Consider the following 13693-nt stretch of genomic DNA (forward strand, 5'->3'; position numbering starts at 1 on the left):
AGTTCATCAGCTACACCAAGATGCAGCCCAGTGATGAAAACTTGCCCCAGTTGGCCAGCATGTTCCTGCAGTACCTGAGCCGCAGCATCCAGTGAACCCTGTCACCTGTGCCACGCACAGCAGTGGCCGTGGTCCGGTCCCAAAGTACTTGCAACAGTAAGAACATGGCTTCCAGCCACAGACCCCGCGGAGCTTGGGTCCCACCTATCGCATATCAGATCATAGAATCATAGAATATCTCAAGTTGGAAGGGACCCATAAGGATCATCAAGTCCAACTCATATGGCAACAGCAGCTCTGGGAAGATCGATGCCATGTCCCTGCAGCAGCTGAGCAAGCTATATTGCTAAGAGGATCTGTAGGGATGCTGTTCCCCCGCATTCTCCCCACTTGCATCTTTCGAAAAGGAGAGCTACTGTTGCATGGCCAAGCAAGTGAAGTCTCCTATGGAGACCTAAACCCCAGTAATCAAATAGTGTCTGAACATGAAAACCCAAAAGACCGTAGGGAAAACTTTTCCCCTCCACATTGGCATGTGTATGTCTTCAATAAGAAGATTGTTTTTCCAAGACTGTCTCTAGATAAGGTCAAACTGCAGAAGAGACTTCAGGTCCAGAGCTGGAACAGGATGTATTTTTAGGATGAACCCCAGAGATAGATTTGCAAACTGCACAACAGAAGGGTGCTGGCTTAGCAAACTCAAACCTCTCTGTTTCAGATTTAACAATAAAATGTGTGCCTTAAATGGAGTAAAATCTTAATTTACCTGCCGGACTATTTTACTGAAATAGCTTGCTATGTCTTTTCCCTGCAAGGTCATCATTAAACGCCTTTAAAACCACTAATTGTTTAAGAATGAGTGCTCTCATAGGAAAAATGAGTTAAAATGACAGTGTCTGTTCTGGGTGAAACTCTCCCATAAGTCTGTACCAGCTGTGGCGGGTAACTTAGTTTTGCGCTTAATTTCAGTCTTTGCTATACCACATATATAACTTATATAAACTTTTCACTTTCTGGTGGATGCTTCATCCCTCATTTTAATGAATTGTGGCTTTTGATTTTAATTGTATGTGTAGTGCTACCTGGGAGGAAATGGTAAAGTGGGGCAGGAAGGTTTACTTCAATTACAGTGGCTGTTTATCTGACATACTGGCTGCTAGGTGGACGTACGCATTGCAGAACTGAAATGACAAAAAAAATGTTTTGATGCAAATAAGTTTATTTTCCCAGTCAAAGTAAAGAGAATAAAGCTGAGAAAATACATTCAGTATCTCTAAAACTTCTGTGAGTTCTCACTGGCTAAGAGTTGGTATTTCAGGACTGTGAGCACTTCCATTTAAAATCTGCTTTGAAAATCTCTTTTAACTTTAAAAAAAAAAGTATGTTGCAGTACTGATTACCAGATGATTGAACTCTTCTGACATGAAGCACTGATCCTTGATGATAAGAACGTGTATTTTCCAGACTTAAATCAGCCTCTCCTCAAGAAAGAGGCAAAATTAGTTGGACTGTATGGAAAGAATGAAAAAGAAGTGTTTTTTCATCATCAGGGAGAGGATGCTGATGCAATACAAGCTTTACTAGGGAAATCTGTACTCTTGCTCGTTACTGCAAACAGAGTCCTATGTAAAGATGATAACATATTGGTTAGTTATAAATGGCAGACTTCTGTTTGAACTACTTTAAATGTTAATTGCTTCCTCTCCACCCTTTCCTGGTTCTGAAGGCCAAAACTGAATGCTACAAAGTAGAGATTTCGTTTTATATCTATCTACAGCTAAAGAAAAACTTGTACTTCAGTTCTGCTAGTAGTTCATTGAGTTGCCGTCATGTGCAAAGGTGTTTGTAATTTCTCTGTTTGTGAGAAATTAATTTCATTTTTAACCCCCAAAATGGTAACAGAGTTTACAATAGCAGAAAGCTTAGACTTTGCTTTGCTTGGCATACTCTGAAAGAAGTATCCATATAGTATGTTCTCTGTGTGTCTTTCTTGATTTCTTCTTTTCCTTCACCTAGTTTTAGGCTGCCCTTACTGTTCTGGAAGCTATATCATTATTACCAGCTTCCCTTGGATACTCTTCCATAGCTTAATGGGTTTATTGGTAAGAGAAAAGGGATGAGATACCCAATTCTTATTCTTAGTCTTTCTTAGTTTATTGCCCTAGTCAGCTTTCATCAGTTTAACTGTTGGATGGTAGAAACAATGAAAGTATTAGAAAGGACTTCCGCATGCAGAAAGTCTGGAGGTAAGTGTTGTACTACCTGGCTGTGCTCAATAGCAACAAAACACCTGTAGTTGTATCACTTTTCTTGTTAGAAAGGTAAAATTGATCCAGAATAGTCAGGAGCAGTGAAGTGGATTAATTGGATCGCCAGCACTAACAACAGGAAATATGTGAAATTCGTAGTGTCTTTAAGGCCTCTTTGTCTAATTGCATAATGCAGCCTGAATATATTATAAAGGATCTTAGAGAAATTGAACTTGGTCAGCTTGACTTTGACAGAAGGTAAAATGCTAAAGGGATTTTTGAAGAACAGTGTTAAATAAAACATATCTTAGGGCGATGGAAACTTAACCTCTGGGTAGTATAGGTAGTAAAGGTCAAGTGAATTATTTCGGAAGAGAGAGAGAATAATAAAGAATAACTTTGCATTGCACTTTATTTAGGCTGCAGTTCCACGCAGGCCCCCCCTCCTCCTCAGTCCTGGCACTTGTCACATTTGTCACAGATTTGTTTCAGCATGCCAACATGTAGGAAACTAGCCTGGCAGGCAGGGGGTTTTTTAGGTTACTGTGTTTGATTATTGCTCAATGGAGGGTCTTAGTCACAGGAGGTGACTGGAACATGCAGAACGTAATGGAGAGAGGGATGGATGGATGACTGTCATCCACTGTATTGCCTTAAGCAGCCACAAAAATCGATCCCGAGATCTCTCAAGCAGCTGGTGTCACTGACCACTTCCAGTAAAAAAACGCATGACCAGTTGTGTATCTGAGCAAATCTAAACTAATAAGAGCAAACCTTCCAAAGAGAAAGTCTCCTCCTCTACAAGAGCAGTTACTGGCTGGCAGTTATAATAAATTATTACTGTACATGGTTTAGGATGGGGAAAAGTTCTTGCAAGACAACCTTAAAACACAGCAGAATCTCTTTACATCTCTCTTATTTTCCGTTACATTTAGCCTTTGTAGAAGTCTTGACTTTAAAATGTACATGTAATAGAATTTGGTTTATGTAAGCTTTCTTTGACAATTTTCTTTCTTTTTCCTTTTTTTTTTCTTTTTTTTTTTCTTTTTTCTTTTAAGTGGTTTGCCTCTTATGGTTATCATCCACAAGTCTTGGTGTGGAGCTTGCAAAGGTAAGTGTATTTAATACTACAGCTCGCTGAAATTTCTAATGAACTTTTTTATACAAATCATGTAACTATGAGAAACATGAACTTCGCATTCAAAATGTAGCTAACGGTATTTGTGTTTCATTTAGAGCAGTATAATAATATCGCACCACTTTACTTGTTAGCACTGCCAAAAGCCAGCCATGCCTAAATGCCAGCAAACTAACAGCTGTAGTGCTGCACTTCTTTAGTGGCTGCAATTTCTCCTGTACTTGGCTATAAAAAATGGAACAGAATGAATGATCTTCAAGAATTAAGTGTAAATTGCCTTACTTTAGCCTGGTGGTTCTTCGAAAGTGAGGCTTTGTCTCTTTCAGCATCACAAACAAACAAGCTGGGCATAATGGCTATGTTTAAAGGGTGAGCTGGTTGAGTGAGAACTGGTGGTTTACAGCAAGCTTTTTGCTTCTGTTCCATTGGTTCAAATATGACCGCATATGTCTGTGGCCGTGCTTCATCATATGCTGCCCAGCAAGGATTGCTTCAGTTACCTGCTGTTCTGAGCCTGGCTTGAACGGTTTGATACATATATTCCATTTACGCACTGCTTATTGAAAAGTACCAGCTCTCCAGAGGGGGGAATAAAGTCAAGATTTTGATGCTGACCTGAAAACCTGAAATCTTTTCCACTGTCTTTACGCATCTCTTCTTTTTCTTTTCCTTTTTTTTTTTCCCCCCCTTAATTAGCTTTAAAGCCAAAGTTTGCTGAATCCAAGGAAATCTCTGAACTTGCCCATAATTTTGTTATGGTCAACCTTGAGGTAGGCTGCCCTCTGATTTGTATCCGTGTTACTGCCTACTAATTAAGCATTTGGAATCCTACTTAACTGGTGCATCCTGTTTTGTGTACATCCTAAATCATGCACTCCTGAATAGATGTTCAGGATTGATTGATATAGCTGATTGTTTTAAAAAGAATTTTCTTCAGTTTGGTTATTTTAATTGTGTTTATAAACCTGGCTCTCTGCCATTGTCTCTTTAACAATTTGTAGCTTATGTCATTCCATTTCTGCAATAAAGGAATTTATATTCATTCTCTCATGACATATCAAACATTCCTACACCAAAGTGGAGCGTTTAATGCAAATAGACAGAACAGAAAAAAAAGATTATTTTCAGAAATGATACTTGTTTAGGTAAATATAACTTACTTTCTTTTGAGAGTGGAAGATACTGCAGTTACCTAGTGTCTATTCAAGATGTAAATTGCTCAGGATAAATGGAATCTGAAGGCAATAGCTTGTCTCTTTGAAACGACTGCTGTGTTTTGTTAGATATCTTGCTAATATGTTCCCTCTTTTCTGTCTTGCTTTGGTAGGATGATGAAGAGCCAAAGGATGAAGCCTTTAGTCCTGATGGAGGTTACATTCCCAGAATCCTTTTCATGGGTAGGGCATCCACAGTTGTTGCATCCACTCACAGGACTGTGTTCTTATTGTTACCACCTAAATTTCCTGTTTCATTTCTTGTTTCGTAGACCCCAGTGGAAAAGTCCACCCAGAAATCATAAATGAGAAAGGAAACCCCAGCTACAAGTATTTCTATACCAATGCTGATCAAGGTATGTGCAAAGTAGTTTGAAGTGCATTTTTAGTGAGATGAAACTCTGGGTGTGTCCTGAGTGAAGGACTTTCCTCCACTTTTGAGTGAAGGAAAATGGTGATACTTTACAGCATAACTGGGAGCTGTTAGATACAATGAGTAAGTGGCTCTCTTACGCCCTGAGGAACCATGTTCAGAATCATGATTCACCTTAATACCTACTATAATGTCTATACAACCTAAACTTTGTCTCCAGCTGTGGCATCGAAAATTATGCAATTCGCCTGATCCAGCCACAAATAGTTGGGAAAAGGGCACAGGACTGGTTTTTTTTTTTCCCACAGGTTAATTTGTAGATGTACATTCTGTAACGGTGTTATTTTAAAACACTTTCATTATCAGGACACCGTGATGTTTTCATCTTGAGATTAATAGTTGCTGTCTCTCTGTTTAATCTTTCAGTTGTCCAAGGGATGAAGGAGGCCCAGGAGAAGCTAACAGGTGATGCTTTCAAACAAAAACACCTGGGAGATGAACTATAATGAATACACTGAATGATGCTTTTCCATCACTTCAAAACTCTAAAAGGAAATGATTAAACAGACCAAGAATGTAGATGCACTGGAGGGACATAATTCTCCTGTCAGCAATGTTAGGTTAAACCCTGTTTGGAGTTCACACACATACATCAGTTACAGTGTTACCTCTTCCTCTGCCTGGCAGTTTGTACTGTAATGATTATTTGCAACAAGGTAGTGTGCAAACACATCAGTTTGTGTGTTTGAGCAACCACTAATATTTGGTGTTAAAAGGGAGGTGTGTAGTGAAAAACATTATTTGAGGACAAACAGTGTGATTGGAATAACTAGAAGTAGCTAACATTTTGACGCTTAATCAGGGTTGTTGGATCCCTCTTTTCTCACTGGTATTATGTGATCCCATTGTTTTTACTGGGATTCCTATGAATGGGGTGTGTTCCTGGGCCAGGTGTTTTCTAGACATCCCAAACCATGAATTCTGCCACTAAGTCAAGTAGAATAAATTTCATGAATGTCCAAGTAGCATGTGAAATTATTAACTCTACAAACATATTTTTGTGTAAAACTGTGTGTGATTCATCTTTATTTGCCTTTGGGCAGAAATTTAACTTCTTCTTTGTGCACTCACCTATTGATTGTTTTATCAAGTGAGGGTGGGTTATGTTGAAGCTTTACGGGGGTTCCCCTTTTATTCTTTGAATGTTTTTTGGCGAATGCCTTGCCATCACATTGTACTGTATTTTTGTACCAGGGTGAAAATTAAACCTTTTTAAACGTAAACATGCAGACAGTGTTTTGTGGTAAAGGGCATAGCTTTCCATTCTTAAGGATGGGGAATATGTTTTTGTTTATGTTGCAGTGGTTAATAATGCTGAGTGTCACAGCTGAAGAAGGTTTCTCTTTTTTATAATTAAAAACAACAGTTGCTTTTCATGTAATTATAATTCAGCCTTTCTTACACGACCTATACTGTTGAGGGCAGGGTGATACCTAGTGTTTACCTACTGGAGCTGAAAAGAAAAATGGAGGGGGGAAAAAACCCACCTCTCTTGATCTGCTGGTAACGCTTTTCCTAACGCAGCCCAGGATGCTTTTGGCTGCCTTTGCCACAAGAGTGCATTGCTGGCTCATGGTCAACTTGTTCTCTACCTGGACTCCCACATCCTCCTCTGCAAAGCTGCTTTCCAGTCTGTCAGCCCCCAGCCTGTACTGGTGCACAGGTTATTCCTCCCCAGGTGAAGGACTTTGCATTTCTCTTTGTTGAACTTCCTGACAACCCTCTCTGGCCATTTCTCCAGCCTGTTGAGGTCCTTCTGAATGGCAGCACAACTGTCTGGTTATCAACTACTCCTCAGTTTTGTATCATCTGCCAGTTTGCTGAGGGTGGATTCTGTCCGTTCATCCGGGTTGTTAATGTTAAAGTCTCGACCCCCAGGGGTACTCCACTAGTGACTAGTGACTTTCAGCCCAGTGGTTCTGCCAGTTTTCCATCCACCTCACTGCCCATTTATTTAGGTTGTACTTCATCAGTTTGTCTATGAGGATGCTATGGGAGACAGTGTCAAAAGCCTTAGTAAAGCCAAAACAATGCCTACTGCTTTCCCCTCATCCACCAAACTAGTCTTCTAAAGGAAAAAATCCTGTCCAAAAGGCACTTGCCATAACTTCCCATAACAAACACAGAGAGATAATTTTCTACAGATAATTTTTGAAGAGCTGTCTGAGGACATTAGTTGGGGAAAATTGTTGTATACAATAAACCCAACTTGTCTACTGAGTCCATTTTTACTGTTCAGTAGTGTAATGAATTTTACTTTCTCAACCAGTCTGCCTTTAAGGGATTTTAGACACCAAAACTCAATTGGGCACTAAAAGACAAGGACTCAGTGGAAATAATGGGATTACTGCACATTACAATTACCCTTCTCAGCTACTAAAAGCTATTCTACAGGTTTTATCCTCTGCTTCTCTTGCAAATTGTCTAATAAATTAACCATGAAATTGAATTTGGCAACTATTCTTAAGTTGTGTCAGCCTTCAAAGTAAATAATTCTGTGTAAGTCCTGAAAAAGGATTTGTGTTTTGCAAAATTGTCTTTTTTTTCCCAGCTGTATCAGCTGACCTAATAAAAAGTAGGTCCTGTCTGATGCTCCTCATTTAATTTATAGCCTTAGATTGACATGACTGTAAAAAATCATTGATACTTTTTTCTTATTTGCCACCAGGGGGAGGACTCTGCTTGTTCATCTGGGGTATGATTCAAGAAATAATAATTAAAAAAACAATCTCTGATGCAAAATAGCAGTGTGCAGCTCTGCGATTTTCCAGGCATGCTTTCACAACAGTGCTGCCCTTGTCTTGTTTCTGCAGTGAAATTAATAGCCTGTGAGATATATGTCATTGGTCCCAAAGCCTTGCTTTGCAAAATGCCCTGATGTCAGAAGCAACATGGCCTCAAAGTAATTTTAAAAAGTTCTCCTCTTCTCTCTTTAAAAAGGTCGAGAGATCTCCCTTCAGTGACAGATGCGGGAAGTGAGCTTCATCCTTTACATTTAAGACCATTCTGATACAAAATTACTCTCCTTCACCTCTTCTCTGATGTCTCTCCTCTCCTTCAGCAGTTTCTGCCTTCCAGACTTGCTACTTCCGAAGGAAAAATACTCCATAAACCTTTTTCCTTTGTTATTTGGCTGCCTCCTTTCTTTCTGATCCTTTCTACCCTCTCTATGTTCAGACTTGGTGAGCTGGTACAGCTTCCCCACCCTCCCTTCTACTTGTTCTTTTCTAGACCATGCTTTTGTCCTCTGTAGCAAGATGGAGCTTGGCACTTGCTAGCCTGCTTGGCGTTTAGCTGGGGTCTCAGTAGAATATGACATACGTGCTGCCACAGCTTGATTGCTAGGGGCAGCCAGTTAACACATGTAAAAGCTGTTTCACAGCTCTGCATTGCAGGATAAACTTACTTTTAATCTGTTACTTAAATATTTTTCTCTTTCTACCTGTTAGTTTTATACCTGGACATTTTAGTTGCTAACTCCTAATGCAGATTCTTTACACCCTTCTGCTTTTTAATCTAGATCAGGTGATAAATGCTGGTTGGCATTTTCTTCTGTGCAGAGGGATACATCTTGAACCTTCCATCCAACAGTTGCTTTATGTACGTTTAACTTTATGCACGCAAGCAACTCCACAGGGTTTAGAGGAGCTGCTTACAGGTCAGTGTTTGTTGTAGTTCCTTTTAAAGTTAATTATACATTTCAGCAGCTCAACAGTGCACCGTAACCAAAGCCTCAGATTAGTTTGCCCTCATCAGCTTTGTTTCGTGTGCTGTCCATTTGCATATGACTTGCAATAAACCTGCATACTTACATAACTTCTTTAGATGCATGCTAGAAATCTCCTTGGATTCTCAGCTTCTATTCCTTTTACAGTGATAACAAAACCCAAAGAACTTAGTATAGACCCAGGGAACTGCCAGGCCAAATCAATCTCATGTAAACAAACACGCTGTCAGCTCCCTTTCTCCTGGAAACAACCCACAGAGAAAAAAAAATTCGAAGTTAATTAAAGAGTGACTGGATTGCAGCTAGCCATCTGGCTGCCTGCGAGCAGAGGTTGCTTTGTGCACCTGGGGCTGAACAGGCTTTAAGGAAGTGTCAGCTAGAGACTCGGGAAACCTTTCCTTTGCCATGCTTAGCAGCAGGGAACAAAATGCAACAACCGAGAACGCCAGCACGGCCAGAGTGTCCCGTCCATCATCCTGGCATGCTGAGTTTGGGAGTCATCTACTTCAAATGCACTTTTGTCCCCATGGCTGTTTGCCATCATATCTAGCCTGTATCTAACTGCTAATGAGCTTTATTCGTTGTCCTCACTTACAGCTTGTGCAATGAATAGCTCTGAAGTGAGATATTATTAAACCCATATGAATGCAAGGTCATATATCTTGGAGGTGATGAAAACTTTTCTTAACTTTTGGCAAGAGGAGAGGCATTTGCATTTGCATTATGCTGTGATACTTATTTGCAGCTGACACAGTATTATATCTGATTGGGTTTGCCCAACCAGGAGAACCACTTCAGGGCTATTCCTTCACAACCATGGCTATAAGTGGATGAAAAATTGAGACCTGAGGATGGAGATTTAGAAAGTAATAAAGGTGGAATTATACCGAGCAGAACTCTATCCAGAGAGCAGGATAAAAAGGGGAATTTTACTGCAAATTCATGCTCATCTCAAAGAAAGCAAAGCCAAAGGATGAAGTTTATCTAAAAGGTTGCATCCTGCTTCCAGACAGCTGTGTAAGTTGTCTTTGGGGCTAACTGGACAGGGGAGCTTGCTGCCTGGAGGGAACCAGGAAACAATGATGAAGGTCCGTCAAAGTGGTAGAAGTCACTTTGTCTCAAAATTATTTGGTATATTAACTCATTTCCCCTTTCTTCCTCCAAGAAACAGATGCTGACTTATTAAGCAGTTTAGTCAAATAAACTCAGTTTGCTTTTCCTTTCAAAGTTTGTCTAGTGTAAGGCGTGGCTGCATACAATTCCTATTGGCTTGCCATTGTCCGGGGAGCACCAGGAGAGGTGGTGATTCACTCTTGCAGCGCCAGCCCAGAGCTACCACGTCAGCATGTCCCGAGGAGGAATGTCCACTGACAGCTGCCAGCCAGTTCCTGTGGCTTGTCACAGGCAGTGGGGACAGGGTCTAAGATTTGAGTGATCCTCTCCAGGCTGTGACAAATGTCATGGTACAATTTTGTAATGGCTAAATCTGCGGTAGTTTCCTTCAATTAGGAACCAAAAAAAAAAAAGAGAGAGACCCCAAACTTCTCCATAACTATGCTGGAAGCAGGGACTGGCTGACCCGGGCTTACAGCGTTCCAGGTTGTGACTCAGAACAGCAAGAGAGGCTGTCACGCACCACCCTGTGCTGGCACTCATCCCAGGACGGGGCAGAGCGGCCCATCAAGCAAGGTGTGGGGACCAGGCAGGGTACGTCCCAGGCATGGGATCACCGAGTGGGTGGGTGCTGTAAAAACAATCAAGCATTTCTGAGCTGCTCCCAAGTTGTTCTTTTCTCTGACCAGCACAGCTGTCTCCTCCTCCATTTCCCGTGTCCCTGCCATGATGTGGGGGATGAAAGGGAGACAACTTCCTAGAATTTCCCCCCTCTCAAAAGGGCATGATCCTATTGCTGCCACTCCAAGCCAGGGCAAGGGAGCGGAGGCCCACAGGAGCTGCGGGAGGAGCCAGGACAGGGCTGAAAGGGCAGGATAGTCTGGACTGAATTTGGCTAAGGCTATAGGTAACTGGTTGCTGGTTAGAGATTGTTTGTTGGTATATACTCGGTTTTGGACCATTTTGCACATGCACAGCATGGCGTAGGTAGATGTGCTGCAGAAATATTAATCTATAAGAAGTGCAGATGTTCTCTCCGCTTTCTGAGCGTGTTTTAGGACACAACGTAACATGCTGTGCATAAAAGAAGCTGCATTGGCAGCACAGTCAAATTTGGATGTCACTTTATTGTGCTACTTCTAATATTATGAACAGTTTTCGAAATCCCATTTGTAAGGATTTAGGTGCATTAGCCTTGTTAAAGACAATGAAATTCGCACACGTCTTGGGGACACAGCATGGGGCATACATGCTGTCTATTCCACACTGAACTGAAGAAGCCCCTGGGTGAGTGCTACCTATTCAAATAAGGAAGATTTTGTTTTCTCCTTGCGGTTGGCGTATTTTCACCTAGCTTCCCAGCTGGTAATGAGCTGAAACTGCTGCTCTGTGTGCAGACTGTGCTTCTTTGGGATACAACTTTGTCCATGTACGCCCAATGCTTATGATGAGCTTAGACGATGAGTCTTTTAGACTCAGGGTCATTAGTATTATTACTACTTAGAGCATTGCACACAGCAAATCATCATCCTTGATTTAAGTGCTGTGGTGCTGCTCTTGCTGTAGTAATAAATAAAGCAATAAATAAAATACTGTTTTTAGAAAAAAGGGAACTGAAAGGATTAAAATTGTTTCCTTAGGTCAATTGCACTGTGTGAGGATGCAGTAACTTGAATTAGAAACGTTGGGAGAGTAGTAGAGTATGCTTATTGTACATGATAAATGTGCTTGCATGACTACTGTCAGGGAGTCAGATGGATCCACGTGTCAGAAAACAAGATAAAGCATAACATCTGCTCTTCCCTTCCACCTCTGTGGGCTTGTGGGAGTTCTCTCCTGTTCCCTCATTTGCCCATCTATAAATGTAAAATAATACAGACCTCCCTTACTGGATGTTGTGTAAACAACTCATGACCGTACAACGTTAAATGCTGGAAGGGAAGTGCACTAGGAGACCTAACAATATTCACTCCATAAATTTTGGAGTGACGTGGCTAAATGTGGCTAAACAAAATGATAGAAAGAATCACTACAAATTTCCCTGTCTCCTAATTACCTGGGTGCATCCTTTCTTCTCTCGATTAGCCCTGACTGAGAACAGGCTTTTATAATGCTCCAGTGCAGCTGGATATAAACAGTGGCATTTCAGGGACGGCGTGAAATCTGGAAATGCCTTTGGAAGTTAGGCTGAACAGTGGCTCTGTGCTTGTCACGGGATGTTAAATCAGGCGATTGCTAAGCAGATACCCAAGTGAGCCTAAGTTATGTAAGACATTTGCATCAAAGGTGTAGGTATCTGTCCATGACCACTTACCTTCCATGTTGGTGCTTCATAGGGCTGTTGGCTCGCAATGCTTTTCTAGATTGAGCATCAGTCAGCAGGCAGAGGGAAAAGCATTATCACCATCACCACAGGCACCGTGTTGGGTGGAGTGGAAGTCAGGTTTTGGAAAAGACAGAAAACATTTCCCAGAGCAATGAGAGGATTGCAAGGAGGTAAAAAGACTTTTGTAGGTGTCAAGCCCTTGTTAGGCCTGTTAAGCTCTTTGAAATAACTATTGTAATGAGTCTGGGATTTTGTTACAGTATTGATTGTTTCAAGTTGCCTACACAAAGCTGATACCTTGCTTAAGGCTTACATCAGGGCCTGGCTTATATAACAATAATTTTAGTTGGGGTCTTGATGGCAAATAAACAGTGTCATTCTAGATGAGGGTAGAAAATCACTCCGATGCTGGGTAGAATTGTCCCCTGGGTCACCTGGCAGATAGCTCTGACTTGAATAAAATGTAGAAGCTGTATGGCATCTCTGATCTGCAGTGAGAAGACACGTTCCTCAAAGCTTCTCTGCAACTCTCCTGTGGTTACTTCTAAAATGCAGATCTTGGCTATACACTAGTTATGTAGCACTGCCATACTCTTTGGACTTCTACATTCTCACAGTACTGTTAACTAGTCAACTAACCTGGGGAAAATGTAGCATTAAAAGCAATTTACAGACTCCTTTAAAGTGGCTGAACTGTTACAAAGCTAAAGCTTGTCCAAGGGCTGGTTGACTGTCGTGGTTTAACCCCAGTCAGCAACCAAGCACCACACAGCCACTCGCTTACCTTCCCCCACCCCTGGTGGCATGGGGAGAGAATTGGAAGAGCAAGAAAATTAGTGGGTTGAGATAAGAACAGTTTAATACTTGAAATAAATTAAAAAAAAAAAAAAAAAAAAGTAATGAAAAGTAAAACAACGAGAGAGAGAGAGAGGAACAAAACTCAGGGGGAAAAAAACCAAGTGATGCAACTGCTTACTACCCACCAACTGATGCCCAGCCAGTCCCCGAGCAGCGATCGCTGCCCCCCAGCCAACTCACCCAGTTTATATACTAAGCATAACATCATATGGTATGGAATATCCCTTTGGCCAGTTTGGGTCAGCTGTCCTGGCTGTGTCCCCTCCCAACTTCTTGTGCACCTGGCAGAGCATGGGAAACCGAGAGTCCTTGACTTAGTGTAAGCTCTACTTAACAGCAACTAAAACATCAGCGTGTTATCAACATTATTCTCATACTTAATCCAAAACACAGCACTATACCAGCTACTAGGAAGAAAATTAACTCTATCCCAGCCGAAACCAGGACATCGATCCTCAAGCCAGTCCAAAGATGATTACTGAAGATCCCCAGATGTCCAAAAAGCTTTTACAAGTAGACAAAGCGATCTCTGTCCTGTCTGGGCAGTGTCCAAGCTGAGTCAAAGTGCTGCACATCAAACACAACGGCACACCACGATGAGACTGGGCAGGAAGGGAACGGTGCTCTGAGGGATG

General features: G+C 41.4%; 1 protein-coding gene across 1 annotated transcript; it reads left to right on the forward strand.

Annotated features, from left to right (window-relative positions):
* The first annotated feature begins 3310 nt into the window (after window positions 1-3310).
* TXNDC12 (thioredoxin domain containing 12 (endoplasmic reticulum)) lies at window positions 3311-6409 on the forward strand. Its single transcript, XM_009577110.1, has 5 exons — window positions 3311-3360; window positions 4084-4157; window positions 4715-4784; window positions 4874-4957; window positions 5401-6409. Exons 1-5 carry the CDS (start codon window positions 3321-3323, stop codon window positions 5478-5480), a joined length of 348 nt encoding a protein of 115 aa, XP_009575405.1. The 5' UTR covers window positions 3311-3320; the 3' UTR covers window positions 5481-6409.
* Window positions 6410-13693: the final 7284 nt, after the last annotated feature.

This window comes from Fulmarus glacialis, unplaced genomic scaffold (assembly GCF_000690835.1).
Source record: "Fulmarus glacialis isolate BGI_N327 unplaced genomic scaffold, ASM69083v1 scaffold23704, whole genome shotgun sequence".
Classification (NCBI taxonomy): domain Eukaryota; kingdom Metazoa; phylum Chordata; class Aves; order Procellariiformes; family Procellariidae; genus Fulmarus; species Fulmarus glacialis.